This window comes from Kogia breviceps, chromosome 11 (genome assembly GCF_026419965.1).
Source record: "Kogia breviceps isolate mKogBre1 chromosome 11, mKogBre1 haplotype 1, whole genome shotgun sequence".
NCBI classification, from domain to species: Eukaryota; Metazoa; Chordata; class Mammalia; order Artiodactyla; family Physeteridae; genus Kogia; species Kogia breviceps.
In genome coordinates this window covers 57,713,618-57,740,347 of record NC_081320.1, presented here as the reverse complement: position 1 = coordinate 57,740,347, position 26,730 = coordinate 57,713,618, and the positions used below count along the sequence as shown (strand labels likewise).

General features: G+C 34.0%; 2 protein-coding genes across 6 annotated transcripts in view; one reads left to right on the top strand and one right to left on the bottom strand.

Annotated features, from left to right (window-relative positions):
• Window positions 1-26,730, top strand: part of RPS27A (ribosomal protein S27a) — a 394,104-nt gene that overhangs the window by 152,533 nt on the left and 214,841 nt on the right. The gene's annotated exons all lie outside the window — the stretch shown is intronic.
• The window catches only part of RTN4 (reticulon 4), a 69,562-nt gene that overhangs the window by 17,042 nt on the left and 25,790 nt on the right, over window positions 1-26,730 (bottom strand). For 4 of the 5 annotated variants that reach the window (XM_059078936.2, XM_059078933.2, XM_059078935.2 and 1 more), the window contains one exon: window positions 85-292. In XM_059078936.2, coding sequence (XP_058934919.1) covers window positions 85-292 — 208 coding nt within the window. Of the gene's footprint in view, window positions 1-84; window positions 293-17,989; window positions 18,386-26,730 lie in introns of those variants that run through there. The other variant, XM_059078937.2, reaches the window with a different exon arrangement.

The following is a 26,730-nucleotide window of genomic DNA, read 5'->3' as shown; positions in this document are numbered from 1 at the left end:
ACTCTACAGATAGCAGAGTGAAGTCTCAATACTACTCTTGTTTATAGTGCTGCCAACGTGTGCCTTGTTTTCCAAACATCTCACCTGAATGGGTGGCCTTCATCAGATTTCTGGATAGCCTGGATCACACCCTTATATATCCTAAAGCTGATAGTCACAGAGAGCAGGGCCAAGGCAATGTAGGCCGTTACACTCACAATGCTGAATACCGTCAATGAAAGCAGCAGGAATAAGCTGGCACCAAACACCACTCCAGTCTTCTTAATGTCTCTCCAGTAGAGAAGGTCAACAACTAAAAATTTAAAAAGAAGAAATCTGAAATTAGAACATTACTTTACCCATTTGTATTTGGCACATTTATATTTACTCCACCCACAAAAGTAAAAAGGCGTCTAGATAAAACAAAACCAAAACCTAAAATATTAAAGATTAATTTTATAAGCTAAATTTTAAACCCACCCTAGGCTGTATATTAGCATAACACCTTATATTGATTTCCACTTACCATACAGTATTTCTCATTCAAATCTATTTCCTACATGTCCAAGTCATCCTGGCTCTACAAAATTATTAAATCTCTCAAGCCCAACACAGCAGGACGCCTAATCTATAACAAGAGCTTCTTAAAAATCATCTTGAGGGTTTTTATCTTCACAAAATGCATGATACATATATTCAAATAACAGAAAAAGTATCTTATGCACTCACTAAGATACTTCAGTGACACAAAAATATATTTATCTGCAGAAAAATCACTAATTTAAAACATGCCAAGAAACTAAAACTTTACTAAAAACTACACAGATGAGTTTCACAGCTCTGCTTTTAAAAGATCTCTGAGAAACTTAACAAAATCGTAACCTAACTTGGCTATCATTAAACAAAAATTTCCTGCAAAGCAAATAACAGACAGAAACAGCCTTTAGATTACCCAAAAAGCTATTTCCCTAGGAGTAGGTACATGCAATGCCATAAAACTTTAGGTGTCAATGAAAAAATGTGTTGCAGTGTTATATAACGTTTATTAATAGTAAGGAATCAGACAAAGCTTAACCTAGCCAGTCTGCTCTTGGCCCATGGACACAGGCCACTGTGGGGATCAAATAACCAGAGACCTGTGGTTTCAAGATCAGGTTATGTACAACCCAATGAGAATTCTGCAGTGTGCCAAGGGGCTCTTGAATTCACAGGCTAAACATAATTCATCTCCTTCTGGACTGTGGACAGTTAGGGTGGGGGGAGCAATCTTACAGTAAAATAAATATGGATATACTCTCGAGTACAATTTTAAATAGTTGTTCATTTTTTAGATGAAGGAGGTGACAAAGATAAATCACATTTCTGGGGGCTGCTTTGGTCTTGATCCCCAGATCCTCAAAGGTATTTGACTTTCCTTTACTGTTAAGGGTACTTTTGTGGGAAAAATTATGCATGTGAACTGTAAAATGTTAGATATTATTATGAAGCCCTAAATTCCCTTTAGTAAATATCATTTGAATACTGATTAAGATATTTTAAATGCCCATCACAGTGTGTCACACATAGCAGGGATTCAACAACATTTATTATGTTTAGGGAACATTTATTCCATTCTCCTAAAGAGGATTTGATTTGAATGCTATTAATTTAACATCCTATATATGATTTACGGCTTTGTTTTCAAACTCTGATTTCAACTATTTATTAAAGTTTTCCCTATTTCAAGTTCGCTCCAACTCTGCTGAAAACATCTACATCAGTTTTGTTCGATTCAACTAGTTTCTACTACTGTACCAAGATACTAACACAACTGCGACCGGACCAGAACTTGAAATAGTGTATCTACACTGTGAATAATAAACACTGAATAAAGAATAACAGCAATGCTAATAGTTTTCTGACATTCAGCAAACACTCATTGAGCTGATACTGTTCAAAAAACTCAACCTAGTAGAATGAATTTAAAAACCTGAAAATGGGGACGTGGACTTTTCTTTAAGCCCTGTCCAACTCTAAAACACTATAATTCTAGGAAGATGGTAAGACATGAAAACAGTATCAGTAAATTCTAAAATAAATACCACACTGTTGTGAGAATTTAGAAAAGGAAAAAAACTGGAGGACATTTTAAGAGACTGTGAAAGAGACATATTGAGCTGGGTCTTGAAGAATGGGTAGGAATCTAGAAAACCTATAGGGACAGGCCTAATTATAAGGGTCTAATAACTAATGTCGTTTTCTTTTCTTTCTTTAAGCAGCGCACAGCAAGAGAGCAGGGCAAGCAATGACAAAATCAGCCTTTGGTAACATTCTTTCCTGGAGGCTCCCCTGTGCCCCATAATAGTGGCTCATACAAGACAAAGCACTTAGACTCCGGAGGCAACTCACCTAGACTCAACCACTGGCTCCATAACATTCTAGCTATGTGACTTTAGGCAAGTCACTAAATCCCTCTACACTTCAGCTTCTTCCTCTATAAAATATGTATACAAATAGGAATGATCTTACTGAGATACTGTAAGGATTAAGTTAGATAATGAATTAACAAAACTCTTCAGTAATCAGATAATGAATATGATACATTTAATATAGTACATAACATATAATAAATTCTTAATAAATGTCAAAGCTGTCATTTTTTTGTTATTATTATAAATACCACCACAATCATTATCACCTTTCTTATCCAGGTATTTAAATAATAAATATACAGAGAAAAAGAAAACAAAATGTCAACCTATGAGTAACTAAATAAACTGTATTGCTGTGTTATGTCACAAACATGTTACTTTATAAACCACATGGAAAAGGATTTAAAAACTTATCTAAGTTTTCACTATTATAGGGCACCTAAAAGTTGACAACCTAGAAGAATGAGCAAGTAAGGTACACCCCAAACCTACTTTTATATGAAAAAAACCCTCCTTTGTAAAAATGTCTGGTCCTCAAAGTGCTCCAAAACATTTATGAACCTTCAAAATCACTATTAGTGATAAAAAATAAATACAGATATCCTCACTATTCCTTATCATCATTAAAAACTAGTCAGTACAGGAATAAAGACGCGGAGGTAGAGAATGAACTGGAGGACATGGGGAGGAGGAAGGGTAAGCTGGGACAAAGTGAGAGAGCAGCAGGGACATATATACACTACCAAATGTAAAATAGATCGCTACTGGGAAGCAGCCGCATAGCACAGGGAGATCAGCTCCATGCTTTGTGTCCACCTAGAGGGGTGGGATAGGGAGGGTAGGAGGGAGGGAGATGCAAGAGGGAAGAGATATGGGAACATATGTATATGTATAACTGATTCACTTTGTTATAAAGCAGAAACTAACACACCATTGTAAAGCAGTTATACTCCAATAAAGATGTTAAAAAGAAAACTAGTCAGTAAAACCTGATTATGAAATAAATGCCTTTAGACTTAGAGGTATATACAACATATATTAATGTCTAACCAAATTACCTAATAAAATAGTTATTGTTTGAACAGTTTCAGTGACTAGATAAGAATTATTTATAAGTAGTCTATGATTTCTATATAGATGGCTATGGTGCAAGGAAATATCAGTGACTGGGACTCAAGAGACCCACACATTCTAGTACTGGCTCCGCACTGTATAACTTTGGATGAGGCTATACTTCCTCTAGACTCACAGAACTAACATGATTCACAGTTAGTACAAAGACACATATCAATCTTGCATTCAAATTCCTAGTCAGTGCGTCCAAATTAGTGAGATTTAATGCTGTATCATCTGTGCCAAATAAAATTTTAAATACCTGCTTCCTTTCTCGATCTAGATTTACTGGGGGGAGAGAGGCTTAAATATTTTTATTTATGTCAGTCTTTTTGAAATGAACCTTCCTAGAAACTCTTTCTTTTTTGGTCAAACATTATTAAAGCTTTAGGAAAACAACAAATTCATATTCCTATAACTTTTCAAGCAATCATGATCTATGTCACTATGACAACAGTATGAGAGGAGCCTAAAAAAGACTGAAAAGCTATACACTTTTTACACCTGAGAAATGTTTTCCAGGTTGATCTACATTCTCCACATACCCCTTAATTTCCTGAGTCAACATTTACTGGGCACTTAAATTATACCAAATACTCTCTGTAGACTACCTCTTTCAATTTGTAAAACCCTATGAGGCAGGCTTTCAGACAAGAAAGTGAGAGCCAGTTCTTACATGACTGGACCCAAATCATTTAATTAATAAGTGGTAGAACATGAATTTTTAACACAGGCTTCCTATTGATAAACTCACACTCCTCATGTATGATGCCAAATTAAAGGCTCAGCACATTAAAGTCCTTCAAAATGTTACACATTTGCACATATAATGAATAGGCAGAGTATAAGCAGATAATTATTACATGTGAGATGAATCATAAAAGCCAAGAAGAAAGTAAAATTAACAAGATAGGTTAATTAATAAGGAACTTGTAAATTTTAATATATATACTTCACCTACAGTTAAATCCAAAAAGGAGAAAAGAGCTCTATTCCAATATTCTTGACCTGTATGTTTCCATAGTAGAAAACTATAATTAATGAAGCTGCTGAAAGCATCTTTTAAGAACCATGTGAATCTGATCAAGAGTGTGGTTTTCCCAGTAGGCTTTCCTATTGGGAAGAGAATACCCTCCCTGCTAGCTTAATATTTACATACAGCTGATAGTTAAAATTCTGGTGCTTTGGGTATAATCAAGTCAATTTCCCCCAAGTTGATGATATGGGAATAGTCATGTATATGATCCAGCAGTATTCAGTGACTGCAGCCTAATATAAATCTAACTGCATGAAAGTACAGTAAACCGTAACCTACTACTTCCTTTCCACCTATTAAATGGTTCCTAGAAATGAGATCTTTTCAATAAATGAAAGAGCTCTGAAAATCTTGTATGCAAGTATGAAAATACGTAAATAGCTATACAAGAGTTCTCAAAGCAGATACCATGAGAGTCTAGTGGAAATAAGCCCCAGGGATGCCCTGGTGGAGCCTTAAAGCACAGTGGAGGAACAAAGGGAAGAAGAGTCAGGAGTGGACAACTAGGTACTGATAGGCACACGTAAGACAAAAGTAGTATTTCCTAGAATAGGAAGGTCTGAGAGGCAATCTATATTGTTATCACAGTCATTGTGCAAAGTATAGAAGGATTTCAATCTATTTTTGTAAACGAATTTAAGAAATTGTTAGTGAAGCTGTAAGGATGAAAAAATACTAGTTTCTAGCCACCTTAATCGACACTCACAAATATTTCAGGTCTCAGATTCCTTAAATTGGTTTAAATGAAAAAACTTTGGAAGATTAAGTTTATCCATGATTGTTGATTCTCAATGGAGGGAGTCATAAAGTTTTATTAAAACCCTTTCTGAGAAATATATTGAAATACTATTGCTTCTAATATCCATCAAGAAATTTATATCCATTAGTTAATTTAGATGTTTGCTCAGTCCTGATACCAAAATCAGGCAGACACATCACAAGAAAACTACAGACCAAGATTCCTTATGAATACAGACAAAATAATCCTCAACAAAGTACTAGCAATCTGAATCTAGCAACACATAAAAAGGATTATACACCATGGCCAAGTGGTATTTATCACAGGGATACAAGGTTGGTTCAACATATGAAAACCAATCAATAATACACCATATTAAAAGAATCAAGGACGAAACCCCACATGATCATCACAACTAGACACAGAAGAAGCATCTGACAAAATCCAAGACCCTTTCATTATAAAAACACCTGACAAACTAGGAATAGGAATGGAAGGAATGTCCTTAAGCTGATAACAGGTTATCTACAAAAAACCCACAGCTAACATCATACTTAATGGTGAAAGTCTGAAATCGTTCCCACCCACTAAGGCCAAGAACTAGGCTCAGATATCCCCTCTTTCAACTTCTATTCAACATTGTCCTGGGGGTATGGAGGCAGGGCAATTAGTCAAGAAAAAAAAAAGATATGCAGATTGTAAAGGAAGAAATTCAACAATCTCTATTTGCAAATAACATGATGTTGTAGGTGGAAAATCCTAAGGAATACACCAAAAAGCTACTAGAACTAATGAACAAAAAGGTTGTAGGATATTTAAAAAAAAAAAAAATCAATATACAAAAATCAATTGTATTTCTATACTAGCAACAAACGATCTGAAAATGGATTTAAAAAATAATTCCATTTACAATAAGCATCAAAAAGTTTAAAGAGTAAAGACTTAGAAATTGAAAACTACAAAATATTGTTGAAAGAAATTAAAGAAGACAAATGGAAAGACATCCCATGTTTATGGATTAAAAGGCATTATTATTAAAATGGTAATTGATCTACAGAGCAATCTCTATCAAAATCCTAGCTGTCTTTTAGCAAAAACTTATACACCAGTTGCAGAATTCCTATAGAAATGCAAGAGATCCAGAATGGCCAAAAACAATTCTGAAAAACAACAAAGTTGCAGAATTCACACTTCCCCTTTTCAAAACTTCCAACAAAGCTACAGTAATCAGTTTGGTAGCTGCAGGAGAATGGACAGATAGATTATGGAATAAAATGAAGAGTCCAGGGGCTTCCCGGGTGGCGCAGTGGTAGAGTCCGCCTGCAGATGCGGGGGAACGCGGGTTCGAGCCCCGGTCTGGGAGGATCCCACATGCCGCGGAGTGGCTGGGCCCGTGAGCCATGGCTGCTGGGCCTGCGCGTCCGGAGTCTGTGCTCCGCAACGGGAGAGCCCACAACAGTGAGAGGACCCCGTAAGGCAAAAAAAAAACAAAACAAAAAACAAATAAAGAAGAGTCTAGAAATTACATTTACATTATGGTCAACTGGACAAGGATGCCAAGACATTTAATGGGGAAAAGAATAGTTTTTTCAACAAATGGTGCTGGGACAACTGGATATCTAACTGCAAAAGACTGAAGTTGCACCCATACACCATATACAAAAATTAACTTAAAAATTAAAGACCTAATGAGTTTAAAGTACAAAACTCTTAGAAGAAAAAAATAGGTATAAATCTGCATGATTTGGATCAGGCAATGGTTTCTTAGATATGTCACCAACAGCAGAAGCAGTTTAAAAAAAAAACAACATAAATTGACCTCAATAAATTAAAAACTTTTGTGCTTTAAAGGACACTATCAAGGTGAAAATTCAACCACAGAATGGGAGAAAATATTTACAAATTAAATATCTGATAAAAGACTTGTATTCAGAATATATTAAAAAAAACTTCTTACAACTCAACAATAAAAAGACAAACCAATTAAAAATGGGCAAAGGATTTGAATATTAATTTCTCCAAAGAATACATACAAGTGGCCAGTAAGCAATGAAAAGATGCTCAACATCATTAGTAATTAGAGAAATGCAAACCAAAACTACAATCAGATACCACTTCAGACACACTAGGATGGCTAAAATAAAAAAGATGGACAATGACAAATGTTGGTAAGAGTGATGATGATTGGAATCCTCTTACATTGATGATGGGAATGTAAAATTCAGCCACCGTGAAAAACTGTTTGGCAATTCCTCAGAAAATTAAACAGAGAGTTACCACATGACCCAGCAATTCCACACCTAGGAATTTCCACCCAAAAGACTAGAATAAAATCTATGTACACAAATGTTCACAGCAGCATTATTCATAACCCAAAGAGGAAACAACCCAAATGTCCATCAACTAATGAATAAACAAAATATTCATACAATGGAATATTATTGGGCAATAAAAAGGAATGAAGTACTGATAACATGCTACAGCATGGATAATCCTTGAAAATACTATGCTACGTTAAAGAAGGCAAACACAAAAGGTTACACAGTTGTATGGTTCTGTTTACATGAAGTGTCTAGAACAGGCAGTTCTACAGAGGCAGAAAGTAGATCTGTGGTTGCCAGTAACTGGGAGGAGGAGAGATGGCGAGTGACTGATGATGGGTTTGAGATTTTTTGGGGGGTTCGGGGGGGGTGATGAAAATGTTCTGAAATTAAATGATGATGGCTGCACAATTCCGTAAATATACTAAAAGTCAATGAGTTGTATGTACACTTAATTTAAAAAAAAAAAAAAAAAAACAACTCCTTTTAAACATGTTTCTCTGCTAGGTCGTAAGCTCCAGAAGACAGCATGTTATCTTACTACCTACCACATCTCCAGAGCTGAGCACAAAGCCTGAACCAACTAAGCCTTCAATAAACACTACTAATTGATTATAATGAATGTACACTTAATGCCAGTTTAAAGCAGGCACTAATCCTAATTATTCAAAAAATGTTTCTGTGCTTTGTATTTAACATTTGTTTTATTTAAACTACCATCAAATATCCACACTTATTAAATAACAAATAGCAATGCTTTCAGATAATTTATAAAACAGTAAATATTGTTTTACAGGCTTGTCTCCCCTTATTAGACCCTGAAGGGCTGCTAAATGCATTTCATCTTTATATTCTCATTACCTGCTTCATTAATATTTGCTGCACTGTCTGAATAGTGGCCAGGTTAAAATGTTTCTATTCCTAAGAATAATTAAAGACTGTAATATTTTCAAATTAAAATAAAGGACATCTTTAAATAAAGACTATGGGGTCACTAAAATGCTAATTTTGGATTCCTCTGTAATCACTTTATTAGTTCTGTTTATGAAGGAAGAGTTCAATGGCCTCTTTATTCTTGAGAAACCAAAATTAAGACAAAGGGCTTGTACAAGGAAAATTTAAACCTTCATGGTTCCTGAAGTTTCCTTCTACACTGCAGAATGGAGTGTTAATCATGCAAGGCAACCTACTGTGACGTAAACTTTATTCTTAAATAAAATGTTCATGAAATATCCTTTTAAAGATCTGAAATTAATCTAACAGTGCTTTTCCCTCTTAAAACAATGGAGGATGCTTATGGATTACTAAAATAATTTTGATCAATTTAAACAAATTTTTGTCACTTAGAAAAACGTGATTTATTCCCTGCAGTGCTTCCCCACTTTTGTTTTCCAAATGAAAATGTGAAAAATCTTTATTTTGATAGTGCAGGAGCCATCCAATTATATTTTGCCTCAAATCAAATTCTTACTGTAGCTCTTCCTTGAACAGCCTGAAGTCAGGTTTCAATTTTTAAATCTTTTGTCTGGATGGAAAAAAACATTGAACTAGGTGGTCCCCAAAATACTGGGAGAACAAGGAACAGCTAGCACTAAAATGCCTACTTCCTAAGCAAAAGCAAATATTAAGTTCTCTTTAATAAAGTCAGGTGAAGAATGAGAAAGGGAGAAAGGCAGTTTAAAAGGAAGTTAATAAATAAATATATAAATATTAGAATGATACTAAATTTTCAGTTGTTATTTTTCACAACCATGGTCTTTATAGTAATAAATAATTATGTATTTAATAGAAATCACAATCCTTAAATGAAATTCTTCCCAATTGCCAGGAAAAGTGACTAGAATTCAGAGTTGATCATTTATTACCACATAGTAAGCATTTTATCTCCATATAATAACCATTCACTTGGCTAAAAAATGACAGGTGATGGTCCACAAAAATATTTGTGCAGAGCAGAAGCTTAACTCTTTCAGCAAAAATGGTTAAGAGGAGCTTGAGTCCTATATCTTCCTTCTAGTTACCATCATGTAAAATTAGAAAACTGATAGCCACCTAACAAGTTAGTTGAAAGTGAAAGGAGATTTCACACATGGAAATGCTTGATGAATTAAACACACTAAATAGAAGTAATGTCTGAAGAGATAAAGTCAAGCAGGGCAATCAAATATTAAATACGATGCTTAACTAAGCTCTGATTTTTTAAAAGGTGAGTTCAACTTTCTCTGAAAGCACTGCTAACTTGGTTTCAGTTAGCAAGTTTCAGGTTGAAGGATACCTAGTATTGCTACAAAGTATCTCAAGCAAATACTTGGCAAACCAGCATCTCTCTTGGCCATCTCTCCTCATCCTGTAGCTAGAGTTTTTAAAAAGATACAATTTCAGGGGCTTCCCTGGTGGCGCAGTGGTTGAGAATCTGCCTGCCAATGCAGGGGACACGGGTTCGAGCCCTGGTCTGGGAAGATCCCACATGCCGCGGAGCAACTGGGCCCGTGAGCCACAACTACTGAGCCTGCGCATCTGGAGCCTGTGTTCCGCAACAAGAGAGGCCAAGATAGTGAGAGGCCTGTGCAACGCGATGAAGAGTGTCCCCTGCTTGCCGCAACTAGAGAAAGCCCTCGCACAGAAACGAAGACCCAACACAGCCAAAAATAAATATAAAAATAAATAAATAATGTTTAAAAAAAGGATACAATTTCAGGTCCTTGTCTCTTTCATCACTAACTCTTCTCTGTCTTACTTCAGACAACTTTACAGTATGTTGTCCATTTCAACAACCACACATCCAAGGAAGAAACATTTTACGTAAAACTAGCATAAATTCTATATTTGCCCTTTCTATAAAAATTTAGTAATCCCCTATTCTGAGCAAGGAACTGTGCAAGTACTTTATATACATTATCACTAATCACAACTCTATAAAGTGTTTATTATCTGTACTTTATACATAAGGCAACCGAGGCTTAGAAGTATTATTAAATAACTGTGCAGGGTTACTGACTGAAATTCAGGTCTGACTGTGAAGGTCTCACTCTTTCCATCATACCACATATTTTGTATTTAAAGGAATTTATCAGTACTCAAGTTTGCTTTTTACCCTACTTGAGGATTTCAAATAGTGTTTCAACCCCAATTTAAATAACTGAGAAAAGACAAGTAATTAACTAACACATGCGCAGAGTTATATACACAGACCAGTAAATTCCAGTAACATAGATTCAGTAGTAGGAGTAAATCATGTTCTGTTCAAATTGCAAACTGGTTCCTAGAAGCCATCTAAATTGTCCCTCTCTCTGAAAATAATAAATTAAAACTGTAAATAGCTATAGATAGATATTAATAGATATCACAACACAAATCAACCACAATACAAAACTGCAGGATCTTCCTAATAATGTAGCACTTTGTACGGTTAACGTTTTGAGTGATGTTGGAGAATTACTCCAAAAGAGATATATGATCCAATAGGCACTTCAAAACAGAATACCTGACCTCAAAAGATTAAGAGAAGCCACAAGGAAAGTCATTAAAACCCTTGAACATTTTTGTAAAAGGACATTTCATGTGATCCACTGGGAAAATTCAACCACAAAAATGTCATGTTGTGCTACCAAACATTTTTGTAGTAAAAAATACACACCAAAAAGCCCAAAAACTTGATTCATCTCTGTTCATTCTAAGACTTATGCACAGCTGTGATTACAACCTAAATTTTGTTAAAAATAAACTAAAACTTATTTTCATAACTGTTGGTTTTGTGTTTCAAGATAAAGTCTTAACCAAATCTTTTTCCCTCCGTTATTTGCCATGAAATTTGAGCTTACTTTAAGTGCTTCTCTTATATTAAGTATCCTCAAGTAGAAAATGTCTTAATATACTGAAGTAAGGTCAAACTACCTATGATTGTGGCTGCCTTCTTAGGAAAATCCAAATTTCTCTGAGACAGAAAACAGTGAGGTTCAATAACCACCACACCAATTTATTTAATTAATTAGTTCATGTTGTTTTCCACACTTCCTTTAATCCCACATTCCATTTCCAGCTTTATTAGATGACAAAAAATACAGCAGAAAATAATTCTAACTTCCCACTTCCAACTTTACTTCTTGTTGGCATACACACATTACAATAGGCAACAAACTCTAGAAATAGGAAATTGCTGCCAAAATCCTGTTTTCTACTAATAAAAACTAAATGGAAAACATACTGTTCCATAAGTCTATAAACCTGAAAAGCTTAATAAACTGGAATAGGGGGAAAAGTCTGAGCAAATTACTAGTTTAAAAAGGGAATCAACTTCACTAGTAGGTAAACTAGTTATACTTCTATAACCTTACACACCTATGGCACACACTCACTATAAATGCTCAATAAATAAATAGCAAATAGTACAGATAATGAAATAAGGTATTCATATCACTGACCAGAATAATCTATTTTAATTTTAGATTATTTAAGTGGAAAAAATACACAGATGAGTATATATAACAACTATACACTAGCAACAGCTATTCTTATGCAAAATCAGAATTTTGGTGAATCTGTAATCTGAGAGTAGTAATTCCTAAATCTGTCTCAATTGTCAACTCTTAACAATAGACTTGCAGAAGTATCATTAACATTTAATAATTTTTTAATCTTAAATTGCTTTGAGCTACATAGAATAAATATAAGATTGTGGTATTGAGGAGAGACAACAGTATTTTAGTGTCTAGCAATACCTTACATAAATGCCTAAAAGGTGATTGGATTAAAAAGTTTGAAAGCAATGAGGCAGATTTAAATAGATATACATTATATACACATCCAGTAACATAAATGAGCATATCCATGATAATGACCCTATGCCACTAGCTGTCTAGTCCTGAACAAACAATTTAATCTCTTTAGTTTTCTTGGTTTCCTTACCCATAAAACAAAAATAAATGACTATTAAGATGTCTTGCCTGTGGGTATGATCTAAAAATCCTGGATTTACAGAAGTTGCTTAAGTTAATTAATTGCTCCTTTAAAAAGGGGTAAGGTAGGGGGATCACTTTTATTTCTCCCATTTGAAAAAACATTTTTAAAAATTCCCAAGAATGGATGTATAAGGCTCAAGGCCAGGAGTAAACCTGGCTGAACATCAAAGTTCTCATCCTGTCACTTTGTTGAAAAGCTGTGCAGAGTCAATGAGGAGACCCAGTGATAAGGCCACCACTGTTTCTTCTGCCTTCAAGGAATTTACAGACTAGAAAAAAAGCCAATATTTATTTATATATATATAATATATATTTTTTATTACATATATACATATATTACCTTATTACATGTATTATATACATACATATTAGTTATATATAACTGTAATATATATAGATATAGATATGTAACTGTAACAGAAGGCACAAAATGAAAACCAAGAGATAGGAGTTCTGAGGAATACTGGATCCCCTCCACCTGGAAGGTGAATACTTCAGGAAGGATTGGGCTTTTGACAAGACTTGGGCAAAATGAAATGGGAAGGGGTATTTTAGACAGAGAGAAAAACACAAGCAAAGAACAGGCAGGTTTAGGAAACAAGTCCTTCAATGTGACCAGAGACAGAGTAATGGGAGATGGGCTTATAAAGGCTAGGACTAGACCACAGAATGCCTCTTAAAAGTCCAGGATAGTATGAACTTAATTTGAAAAGTAAAGGAAAACCCCTTAAGTGCTATGATTAGAGCCATACTTTAGGAAGATTAATTTGGCTTAACATATAGGATTTAGTGGAAAAATCAGTTAGAAATTCTGATGAGGAATTAAGAGTACTCGGATTTGGGTAAATAAAGAAAAGAAGATATTTCCATGGCTCCCACTACTTATCCATGAAAGACTTTAAACCATATATAGGAGAAAAAAATTACAAATTTACTCTTTTTCAATTTAAACCTGGTTCTCATCAAGTAACTTACTTAAAACTGACAAAATAGCTATCTTAGAAAGAGTTAAAACCATCAGAAATGCATATGTAGTACTTAATCTTGGCCAAGGTTTCAGGACAGACACTCCTATACATTATTCAAAATAATTTATATCTTTCTGAAGGGAAGTTCTGCAACATGAAACAAAAGCCTAAATACTATAACCCAGCAATTTGGAAATAATTATGAATAAGAACAATAATTTATATTCAATTATATTCATTTTGGCATTCTTGTTTGCAAAAAATTTAGGAATAACTTGAATATTTAACTATAAGGGATTAACAGTACATACTTAGAATACTACACCCATTAAAACAATGTAGAATATTTCTAAATGAAAGGTATTTCCCCATTTAGTGTGAGAAAAATGATTATAGAACAAAATGTACCATACGTAACCCCAACACATACACACACCGTTTAGAAATACACACCAAAACCACTCTGTGAAGTGATAGTTTTATTCTTCTACAGACCTTCTAAATTTTCTACAACATACACACATACCTACACACAGTGTTGCACGACTAAACCAAGATCTAGAAGAAATATCTAATGAAATGACTAAACGCTGAGTTTCAACCAAGTATAGAACTGAAAGGCAGGAGGCTTCCTCCAATCAATAGGTCTCACAATTGATTAACACCCAAGTTCCCTTCTTTTTTGGGGGGTGGGGGATTCCCAGGGGCATTTATTTCAAGCAGCCAAGACCCCTTCTCCTCTCCACCTGAATGTCAGTATGAGTGTACACCTTTACCCATATACTCAGTAACCTTAAGCTTTGAAAGAAATTGAAAGTGACTTAGCAAAAGTAAAGATAAGGGAACCCTACAAGAACCCCTGCAAGAAGTATGCTCCAGAAATGGTCCAAAGTCAGTTTTTGTCTTGCCGTATAATCAAACTGAATTTTAATGCTAGAAACACGTCTGTCCCCATCCTACACAAACTCCTCTCAAAGGTCACCTACAGTATGTTAACTGCCAAATCCCAAAAACACTAGTAATAATGGGTAGTGTTGTACATATTCCTAAAATTCAACAGGGTCCACCATCATTTCTCAATCTTCACATTAAACGGCTTCTCTCTATTATTTAACCATCCATTCCCTTTTGAAAAATCTCTTTCTCCCTAATATTAGGGAACCAGCCCTAACCGGCTGCTTTTAGTGCTCCAACTATAACTTCCTGATCCCTCCTTGTGCTGCATATCCCCACAATATGTTTTAGGCTCTCCTTCCTTAACCTTCTGTTCTTTTTATGCAAATATCCTCACAGTATTCATCTGTCTCACTTTGCATTCAATTCCCAATTCTTCATTCATCATTAAGCCCTGTCATTTCTCTGAGCTTCAAATTTGAAGTTTCCAAAACAGAACTTGACATTCATTTCTACCTACTTCAGCTCTGTTTCTACTGACACTAAAGCACTAGCATTGCCAAGGTTTGCACTCTGACTGAAATTTCATGTTGTCCTTTGAGTCCCTCCCTCACCCTAGTCCCATAAATCTATGTCAAATATCAAGTATTCCTGTCTAAGTTTCTCAAAACTGTCACCTCCTTTTCATCATTCCTACTTCAGGCCAAGTTCAGGCATATCTGGGCACAAATACATTCATCCTGTTCTGTCTCTAAGTTCTTCCCCAATTTATCTTATATAGCACCCCAAAACAGTCTTTCAAACCTGTCATTTTACCACTCCCTACTTTAAAACTTCCAAAGGCTCTTTATTTCCTTTATGATAAAATCCAAAAGTCAATGTCTTCTGCAATCTGACCCAGGGTATCTTTTCATAAAACCAGAGAACATCAAAATTGGAACACTAGAAATCATACGGTAAGATTCTCACTCTGGCCAAAATCAAAACATACGAGAACAGAAACTTTAAAACCTAGGCTGGTATCTCCTACATTTGCCTAATATTAACATAACCCTTTGTCAAGGTGCTTATTAATATACACTGCCATGCCTTTCCCCTATAAATTCTGATTTGGTAGATCTGAATAGGGTCACAGGAATCATATAAAAATAAAGAAGCACTAGGTGATTCTCCTCTTCAGGGAAGTTTGAGGAAACCTGACCTATATCTTACACGTCTTCTACATTCTTTACTTATACCAATCTTACCTTTCAACTACTATCCTATAAATATTCTGTTCTACCCAGAAAGCTCTATTCACTGTCTAAATTACACCTTGTTTAGTGGCTAAATCATTCTCCCACCCCACCCAAACCCCCAAACCTACCCAATTCCTTCTAATTTAAGCTCTTGAAAATCTTTTGACTGTCTTAATCAATGCTTTCCATTTTAACCCCAATAATCAAGTACTTCATATATTTCATTTGTTGTAAGTATCCTGCTAAGAACAATAGAAAATCCAAGATGAATGAAAAATGTATAAAATATAAATTATTAATTTTGGTCTTAGCCTGCAAGATAAATGTCTTAAATACTAGTTAATCAGCTAAAAAAAAAAAAAAAAAAAAAAACCAAACTCTTTTAACCATGGAAATCAGAGTATCTCTCACTTCTTTATACCCTTACATGTTACCATAATCAGATGTACCAAATGGATGTGTTTCAACCATGGGACTTAAGGGGTGAACAAGGGTGGCAAAAGAGTAGAATAATATATGGGCTTAAGTTTGTTTTTTAATATACCGAGAAAGCTTAGATTCTTTCCTCTATCGCCACACTTTTCATAAAATGAGGAAAAACTCATTCCATGGCAGTTTCAGCTTCTCACGGATTTCCATTTAAGTCATAACCTCTAATCTGCAACGTTAAAATTAGCTGCTGATAAATACTAAAATATAACTTAAGCAATGAATCAGAAAAATAGGTAAAGTGAGTCTTCCGAAGCAAAAAAGCCAAACACACAAAAAAAATATCAGGCCATTCCACTTACATACAAAATGAGGTTCCCCAGAGACAGACATTCAAGAGTAAATTTGTTAGTACCTAAAAATAAAATAAATATCTGGTATAATAATATGGACTATACTGGATCTTAATTTCTCCAATCTCAAAATATTCCTAAATTAGTTTAGCAAATAAAGAACTTAAGATGTTATTAAATGGTCTAAGACTCAAATTATTAATACGGAGCCTTAACAGTTGCTGAGTAGGCCCTGATGGGACTTTTCACCTATTTTTAAAGTCTGGATTTATTGTATTGTTATCACTACTATCAGTTTTACTTATTAAAAACTAATATAGCAATTTACTTTCCCTTTGTAATGCATATGGTCAGAAGGATGAAGAAATAAAAATCCTTCTGTTTATTAAATTCACATGTAAAGAAACCATAAAGGTAAAAATCCAAAGCTGTTATTATTTTCTGTTAAGTGTTAACTATAAAATCTTTCCAATGTCTCAATATGAACTCAATCTTAAGCTCACCTTTTCCCCACATTACTTTATTGAACCAATTTTTAAAAGAATGTTGTAAAGGTTCCTGTAATTAGCTCCACATATTGCTTTTAGAAACATTATCACCAATACTGCTAACAATTCTGCTATAGAAATAATTTTTTTTAATTATAAAACTTTAATGTGGCCATAAAAACAAATCGCTTGTGTGGAATGTCTAATTGGACTACTTAAAAATAGCTCTAATAATTTTTAAGACAATTTATTATAAGGTCAGATACACAGCCTACCCACCTTCCCTTTTTCTTAAAATGGCACATTTAACCATCTACATAATAAAATATTTTAAAAATATTCATTACACTTACAAGCTTAAATTCTTACACAACCCCAATCCACTGAGACTTGAAAGGATCTGGGCTTTCAAGGGGGAGGAAAGGGGATCAAGATCACTGATTGGTTATTACAAGGACAAAGGTTAGTGACTTAAATATAGACACACATTTAAAACTACTGTGTATACATTTTAACCATTTTAAGATATACAAAATTATAATCGAATTAAAAGGTGACTGGTAATAACTTTAAAGGTTCAATAATATTTCCAAAGAAGAAAACAGGCTTACTGCAAACACAGGATCTTGCTAACTACAAACCTTTGGATAGAATTTCAACTACATCAAGTCAGATTTTAAAAAAAACAATACTTAGTCACAGAAAATATGTCATTATGGAATACAAACATGGCTATGTAGATTTATCACACCAAAGTGACCAAATGAAATTACGTTAAAACTATATTGTTCACAACGTGCAAGATTAAAGAATAGAACCTAATCAACGAAAGCACTGCAAAGACTAAATCAAATGCCAGTGAAACAGAACAGCGTGACATTTTCTCATACATAACGAACTGCAAAAACACATTTGAAATAGCTGTTTTAATCCTTTACTCTTAAACCCTTCACAGGCTTCATTTTCAATCCAAAATATATCTAAATTGCAAAGCTTATTCATAGAAATATATACTACTGATCACATTTAAAAAATGAATAAAATATTAAAAAGCAGATATACCCTTGTCCTTCCAGTTTTTCTTCTGACCGTCCATCTCTTGTCACGATCTGCCCTACAGATGCAATTATCAATTATGCATACCAACAGAAAAGCTGTAACTGCAAAAATCTACCCCCTGAGACATGAAATATCCGTTTCCTCAACCGTATCTGCAGTCTCCTCTGCTGCACAACTGCAGCAGGATTGAAGTCACCTGACGCCTTCTGGGTGGGGAGCTGTCTGACGCAGTGCAATCTGTAACTAGGCTACTAATACTTAGGCACTACCGCCTTCCTCTATCTGTTTATTGTTCTAGTCTTTTGCTTGTTGCTCACACCAAAAGGAGCTACTTTTGCAGGGGGAGGGGCAGGCCACCAAAAGAAAAGAAAGAAAAGAGGGTTGTTCTTCTGGCAGAGTAAACCACTGAATATATCTGAAATGTACTTAAAGCCATGTACAGTTTTTTTAGTCTTATTTTGTTTTATTTTTATTTATTTATTTTTTGACAGATAGGGGAATTATGCTGTTGGTTTCCAGCTTCATTTAAAACTTTAAAATCAATGGTTACCTGATAAGATAAAAATGGACTGATCCAAAGAAGGGTAACAGCTTAAATTTCAAGCCTGGGAAATGTGAGTCTCTTCTTACTTTCTCTTAAATTACCAGCATTTTGCACCCTTATGAGGGTGTGACAGGAGAATCACAAAGTTAAATTATTAATGTTTACTGAATCTGTTACTTAAATAGAAAAAAGTTTTTACTTAATTTCAGCAATCTCATATTTCTAAGGTAATGCTATCTTTCTTTTCCTTCTTTTGCAACTACAGAAATCCAGAGACTTGCAAATATATACTTATTCTTAATTACCACCTGCTCCAAATCGATCTTTCAATAAATATCTATTAGACACCACTGCAGGTACTATTAATAGACTTTTTGCTTGAGGAGAAATATTCATGTGCTAATTATACCATTTGCTTTGGGAAAGTGACACAAGACCAAACTAAAATTTTACTGATAAAACAAAAACAAATCTATATAAGAAATTTCTGAAATTTTTGTTCAACTTTATAAAACTGGCATTCGTTCCAGTGCAGAATATTATGTCTGTACTAACGTTTCACAACTGTTTTAACTGATACTACCATTTGACTTAGCAGAAAAGGCAACACACAATGACAAATCAGCGAAAATATTTTAAAATGTGAGATATGCTGAAGCATTATAAGATATGGAGCCTGTGTACGAAACTACATACTTCAGAAGACTATATAGCTACACTGAAATAGGTATGATATTTTTTGGAACTTGCTGTAAAACTGTGTGGGCTGCAAAACCCTGCAAAATTCTTCAAATCAGAAGTGGCCTGAATATCAAGAACTCAGTTCTTGTCCTCTCTGCCTTTCTAACTCCAAACTTAAATAAAGCAAAGCAATTTTTAAAGAGAGTCTAGTATTCTCAGCTCAGAAGTTAATATTTAACTTTAAACTTTATTCACTGAACCCTTGTATAATGTGATATTTGACAACACTTGTCACCAAGTCATATTATAGCTGAAAATCTCTGGCCTCTTCATTCAACAGTTAGAAATCCCAAACTATTCACTAACTACATAATATTTTCAAAATAGTATTTTCTAATAATGAATCCCTTAAGACTGAAGGCCAATAAATATTTTAGCATTAGAATAACACACTCAAAAACATCGCCCAAACAGTTTTGAAGTCAGAGATTACTACACTAATAGTAAGGGGGAAAAAAGATTTTCTTGAGACAAAGGGTATTTACCATTCATTTTATTCACATCTTCCAGTACTTGACTTGGTGTAACAATTTAAAAAAATCATCTGAGAGAGCAAGAACATATAATAACATCCATTCATCTAAACGTTAAACATACTTAATAGCTGCCCTGGCAGATTAAGAAGTCAAAATAGGAGCCCTGAAATTAGACCTTACATAGTAATATCTAATTCTTTAGCTTTTATGATCTTTGCAATGTAGGCTATTAAGTTTACAGGGAAAACTAACTAAGATAAATCAATTTACATTTTGCCCATTTCTTTCTTAGAAACTTTTAAAACTAGAGTTGTTTTAAGTTTGGTAACCTAAGGAAAAAGTGCTTAAATTTGAAAATCTGATGAGACCTATCTGTTAAAAGTGTAAAGCCACTGGGCTAGGCTTATTGTGATGAGAGGATCAAATGAGTTTGTGTATGCAAAAGGCCTTAGGACAGTGCCTGATAAAAAGTGGCCCTATGTAAGTGCTAGCTATTTACTATTATTTTGCTAAAAATTTTAACCGCTAAACCACAAGGAAATAAAGCTTGTAAATCATATCTAAGAAAGTGCATATATTAAGCCATTCAATTGTAGGCAATAACCCAATACCCTCTTTAAAAAGAAGTGCCCCCACCACCACCACCACACACACACACACAAATTACTGTGCTTTGTTATTGTAGTTCTATTCTCCTCCAGCTGAGAAAAATTTTTATATGGGTAGATTATAGGTCCTATTCCATATTAAATCCCAAGATAACAGGCAAATAGAGAACATAAATCTGTTAAAAACATCATTTGTTTTCCTTCAAATATTTAACATTTTGTTTAAAAATGAAAAATTATTTCAAGGACAATTTTCAAATAGAACAGATATATATACCACATTGATTATTTGGGATAGGAACTTATTTTCCCTTAAAAGTAAAGGCTTCCAAAGGAGAGAAGCACAGAACATTCCTTTATTTTTAATACAAGCAAATAAAAGTGCTGTCTGAATTCTAAGTCCTACTGCGTATTGTGCATCTGGGTAGCGAGGGGGGGAATTCTTCTTTTCCTAAACTCAAAATCAGCCTTACACTGAACTTTTGAAATCACCTGTTCTGAGTTCATGATTTGGCAACTTCTCATTCCTCAATGTCCATATACCCAGTACCTCCCCCAAGCATGACAAAAACCAATGACCAAAACCGCCCCAAACACACCCCTAACTCCTTTCCAAACGGTACCCATGCTCTAAAATTACCTACACTCTCTACATTTCTCTTCTCTCCATATCTCAGATCAAAACTCTCATTTTCTTCGTGCACTTACCTCATTAGCAGGAAAATTATATTATTAAAATAAGTCCTACTAAAGAATAAAAAACTCCTTTCTCTATAACACTCTCATAAACGTGTGTGTGTGTGTGTGTGTGTGTGTGTCTTGTACCTAAGTGGCAGGATTTCAAACAGTAGAGGACTGTATTTTGGAATAGGCAACAATACATAAACTGTAAGACCTCCCAGGCCAGCTCTCCCAAGATATTCCTCTTTTTCCATTTCTTTCCTTCCTCTAATTCTGAACCCCAGAAAAACTCAAGTCTTCGTTTTGCTTTGTTTGCTTTACAATGTTTAGAAATGAAGGCAAATAAGGTGAGAAAGAGGTGGTCATTTGGATTGAAAGTGCTACTCTCTAAACTGGGGGTTGCTTGTATACAATTCTTGATAGCTAAAACAATTATTTCTACTTCCCAGCAATAGAAAACAGGACTTTTTAATAAAAAAAAAAATACAGCTACACAGTAGTTTTAAACTTACTTCAAAATTTAATTATTCTGAGCTATACAAAAGTATAAAACTAAACATATGTTCCATTACTGCAAGATATTAAATAATGCTGTTTAATACCATATGCTGTAACTTAATGCCCTCTATGGACTAAATTACAGCACTTCAGCACTAACTACTGAAGTGAACCTTAAGACATGAACAAAGACTTTAGTCTAGAAAATGAATGACAAGTTAAAAAATAACCAAAATATAATGAGGATCTTAAGGTCTATAAACAATTTCATATAAGCTGATAAAAATACATACTAAAAATCATACAGAAAGAAACTGAAAGTGATACTATTCAATGAGAACTAAATAAATGTTGATTTCTTATATTATAATCTAAAATAAATACACAGATAATCTAAAAGATCCAAAGCATTTTTAAATCTGGAATTTAAAAATTTAATAGTCATTGGGTTTTGAACAGATCTTTTAAAACTTTTAAGTTTTCACTAAAGTACATGTTTGGGGGAATCTTTAAGGTCATTTCATAATGTTTATCATAGCATGATTCAAGCATTTGTTTGATTCAGTACAATGTGTCAAAATTCAAAATCCTTTTATAAAGTCATTTTCAAAGTCATTTGTTAGTGTGAAGCAAATATCCACAACTCACTAAATTTCTCCGCCCAACTGAATTTCCATATGGTCAATTACAGAGCATTCCACAGACATCGTTTTCTATCTACAACACTAGATGGCACCAACACCCATAGTACCGTTGACTCTCCAACCGAAAGCATGCAATCTGGCTAAAACTGTTCTCAATTTTCTGGCTCTTCCTTAGGATTGTTGCCTGGTACTAGGTAACTATCAGAGTGTGATGGGGATAGGAAAACAACCAACACCAAAAAAGGCATGTGGGATAAAATGATCTCTGACCAGAATTCAAAATCAATTTTGAACAGATCGGAATTAAACATAAAAATGAAACTATAAATTAATAAATGAATTAAAAGTTATAAATTTTCCCATGTGAAAACTGAAAACATCCACCAAAATGTAAAGTAAAATAAAAATTATTTAGAAAACTAAGGGAAAACTGTAACATGACAAGAATTTGCATCCACTCTATATAAAGCTCATAAAATCAGAAAGAGGTGATTCTAAATTTTAAAATGGGCAAAGGCTATGAACAGGCAATTCACAAAAGAAATACAAATAGCCAATAAATATATGGAACATGCTCATCTTCACTAATAATCGAAGATTGAAACAGCAAGATAACTACTTTACCTATCAAACTGGTAAAGGTTGAAAAAAAAAAAAAAGACAGGTATACAATGTATGGAAGGATACATAAGAAGTGTAGTAAATACTCTAGGAAGGAGCCCTAGGCAGCTTAGTTAAGACAGGAAGAAGACTTACTGTAATAGTACTTTTTGAATTTTGTATAATGTGTAAGTCCTTAGCTATCAAAATTTTCTGATTAAAAAATATTAATAAATAATACTAATTGTTGGTGATCAATAGAGAAATGGGTTGTTGTCTTACTCCATTAGAAGGGTAAAAATTAGTACAAGTTGTGACAAGGGATTAATCTGCAAAATATAAAAAGAGATCATGCAGCTCAATCAAAAAAAAAACCCAATCAAAAAGTGGGCAGAAGATCTAAATAGACTATTTCTCCAAAGAAGATATACAGATGGCCAAAAAGCACATGAAAAGACGCTCGATGTCACTATTAGAGAAATGCAAATCAAAACTACAGTGAGGTATTACCTCACACCAGTCAGAATAGCCATCATCAAGAAGTCTATAAATGCTAGAAAGGGTGTGGAGAAAAGGGCACCCTCCTACCCTGCTGGGAGGAATGTAAATTGATACAGCCACCACAGAGAACAATACGGAGGTTCCTTAAAAAACTAAATATAGAACTGCCATATGATCCAGCAATCCCACTCCTGGGCATATAACTGGAGAAAACTGTAGTTCGAAAAGATACATGCAGTCAAATGTTCATTGCAACACTATTTACAATAGCCAGGACATGGAAGCAACCTAAATGTCCATCAACAGATGAATGGATAAAGAAGATGTGGCACATATGTACAATGGAATATTACTCAGCCATAAAAAGAAATGAAATTGTGCCATTTGTACAGACATGGATGGACTTAGAGACTGTCATACAAAGTGAAGTCAGAAAGAGAAAAACAAACATCATTAGCTTATATGTGGAATCTAGAAAAATGATACAGATGAACTTATTTGCAAAGCAGAAATAGAGACACAGACATAGAGAACAAACGTACAGATACTAAGGGGGAAAAGGGTGGGTGGGATGAACTGGGAGATTGGGATTGACATATATACACTACTATGTAAAAAATAGATAATTAATAAGAACCTGCTGTATAGCACAGGGAACTCTACTCAGTGCTCTGTGGTGACCTAAATGGAAAGGAAATCCAAAAAAGAGGGGATATATGTATATGCATAGGTGATTCACTTTGCTGTACAGCAGAAACTAACACAACGTTGTAAAGCAACTATATTCCAATAAAAATTTTTTTTAAATTAGTACAAGTCTTCTGACAGCCAATTTTTGTCAAAAAGCTTAAAAATGCACATATGCATTTCCTAGGGTTTTATTTCTAGTAATTTATGGAAAACAATAATTTGGAGATACGTACAACATATTTAAACATAAAGAGGTTAATAACAGCATTATTTATAAATTTAAAAAACTGGAGACAATCTAAGGATCCTAGAGAACTGATTAAATTATAATATATCCAATACCAAGGAACACTAAACATTAAAAAATCACACAGCAGAAAAATAAAGACATGGAAATTTTGGCATTGTGCAATATAATATATTGTTGAATTTTGTAAAGCAATAAACAATATGTAAAGTATAATCCCAGTTTGGAAAAACACTTTTTTTCCATTGCATTCATAAAGTATCCATATGCATAGAAATAGACTAGAAGAATATATTCTAAAATATTAGCAATGATTATGTCTGGGCAATACAATTACAATTTTTTTTTCATCTAAATGCTTTTCTCTACTTCTCAAATTTGTACAATTAGCATATATTACTTCAGATTGCTTCATGTACTGCTACCCTGACTTCACTGACAGCAGGTCCTTGACAGAAATTCTGACTACTAAATTTAACTGAAGGTCAAATAGATTAAAACATCTGCCTAGGGTCATACAGCTAATTGGTAATAAAGCCAGGATTAGATCTTAGGTGTGTAAGATGCCCACGATGAAGTTCTTTCAACCTTATAAGATGTAGCAGTATTTATCTTTTATAAAGGTTCATATTTCATATTTATTTTCAATCTGTATTGGACCCACAGTAAGCACTAAATAAATCCACACTAATTTGACAATGTCAAACATTTAAAAGTAAATATAATCATTTCCTTATTAATAAAGTCAGTTTCTAATTTAGCTACACTTATATTTACACAAAGCCTTCCAGTTAAAGATAATTCTACTCAATGTGTTCGATTAAACATTTTCATTTTTCAGGGTACTTAAATTTCTACTTTCATCAGATTAACTGCTCACTGTCCTAATCAAAATCCAACTAATAATATTCAAGAAGCATCCTATATATGCTCACTAAAAATGTATTTTAACAAAATACTTAATATCTATAATGCTTTACTGAGAAAGCCCAAAAGCTATATAATCAATTTTTTAATTAATATAAGAAAAATGTTTTAAGTTATAAACATCATCAAAAGAAAGCTCTTATTCATGAACACATTTAAGAAGTATCTATAAATTGGCAAAGGATAATTTTTAATTCTTTACGTAGATAAATGGGCCATTTTTCAGCGAGTTCTTTATTAGGGCAATACTGTTTGGTTATTCCTGGAAAGCACATACTTTAAGTATAATGAATAATTAACTTCTGGTTGGTTTACACTTCACGCACCAATAGTTATAACAGGTCAGCAAAATACAATCTATACTATGATTATGAACTTAAAACGTTCTGTGCACCAGCGGCAAACCAAGCAACCAAGAAACATGTATTAAGCAATCACTATCATTAAGTCAAGATCTCAGTGGTTTGGATGGGAGACATTAGCACCTTTCTTCACCAATGACCCAACAACAAAGATAGCAGTTGTCCAGCACAATAGGGTTATTCAGTCTCCACATGGAAGCAACAGAATGTTACCTTCATTCTAATATCCCTACTTATAGAAGACCACATGAGAAAATGTACACAGTAACCAATGTTCCTGGCGTTTTTTAAATGCCTTGCATTGGTTAATGCCCCCAACACAATAGGTATGTAATAAAAGTAGCAGCACCCTGGTCATCTGCTATTCAGGACAATAACTGCTTGCTCCAAAACTGTGAAGGGGACAAAACCTAGGTCACATCCCAGTTCTTCACTTGTCGGAAAAAGTATCTCCTTTGTGGAATCGGATAAGAACTAATATAAATAAGAAAGTTAGTCAACTAATCTATGACAAAGGCAAGAATACACAGAAAAGATAGTCTCTTCAATAAGTGGTGCTGGGAAAACTGGACAGCTACATATAAAAGAATAAAATTAGAACACTCTCTAACACCCTATACAAAAATAAACTCAAGATGGATTAAACACCTAAATGTGAGGCCAGAAACTGTAAAACTCTTAGAGGAAAACATAGGCAGAACACTCTCTGACATAAATCGCAGAAAAATCTTTTTTGATCCACCTCCTAATGAAAATAAAAACAAAAATAAACAAATGGAGCCTAATGAAACTTTTTTGCACAGCAAAGGAAACCATAAACAAAACAAAAAGACACCCCACAGAATGGGAGAAAATATTTGCAAACAAACCAACCAACAAAGGATTAATCTCCAAAATATATAAACAGCTTATGCAGCTCAACATCAAAAAAACAAACACCACAATCAAAAAATGGGCGGAAGATCTAAATAGACATTTCTCCAAAGAAGACATAAGATGGCAAAAAGCACATGAAAAGATGATCAACAACACTAATTATTAAAGAAATGCAAATCAGAACTCCAATGAGGTATCACATCACACCAGTCAGAATGGCCATCATCAAAAAAACTACGAACAATAAATGCTCGGGAGGGTGTGGAGAAAAGAGAACCCTCCTACACTGTTGGTGGGAAAGTAAACTGGTACAACCATTATGGAGAACAGGATGTAGGTGCCTTAAAAA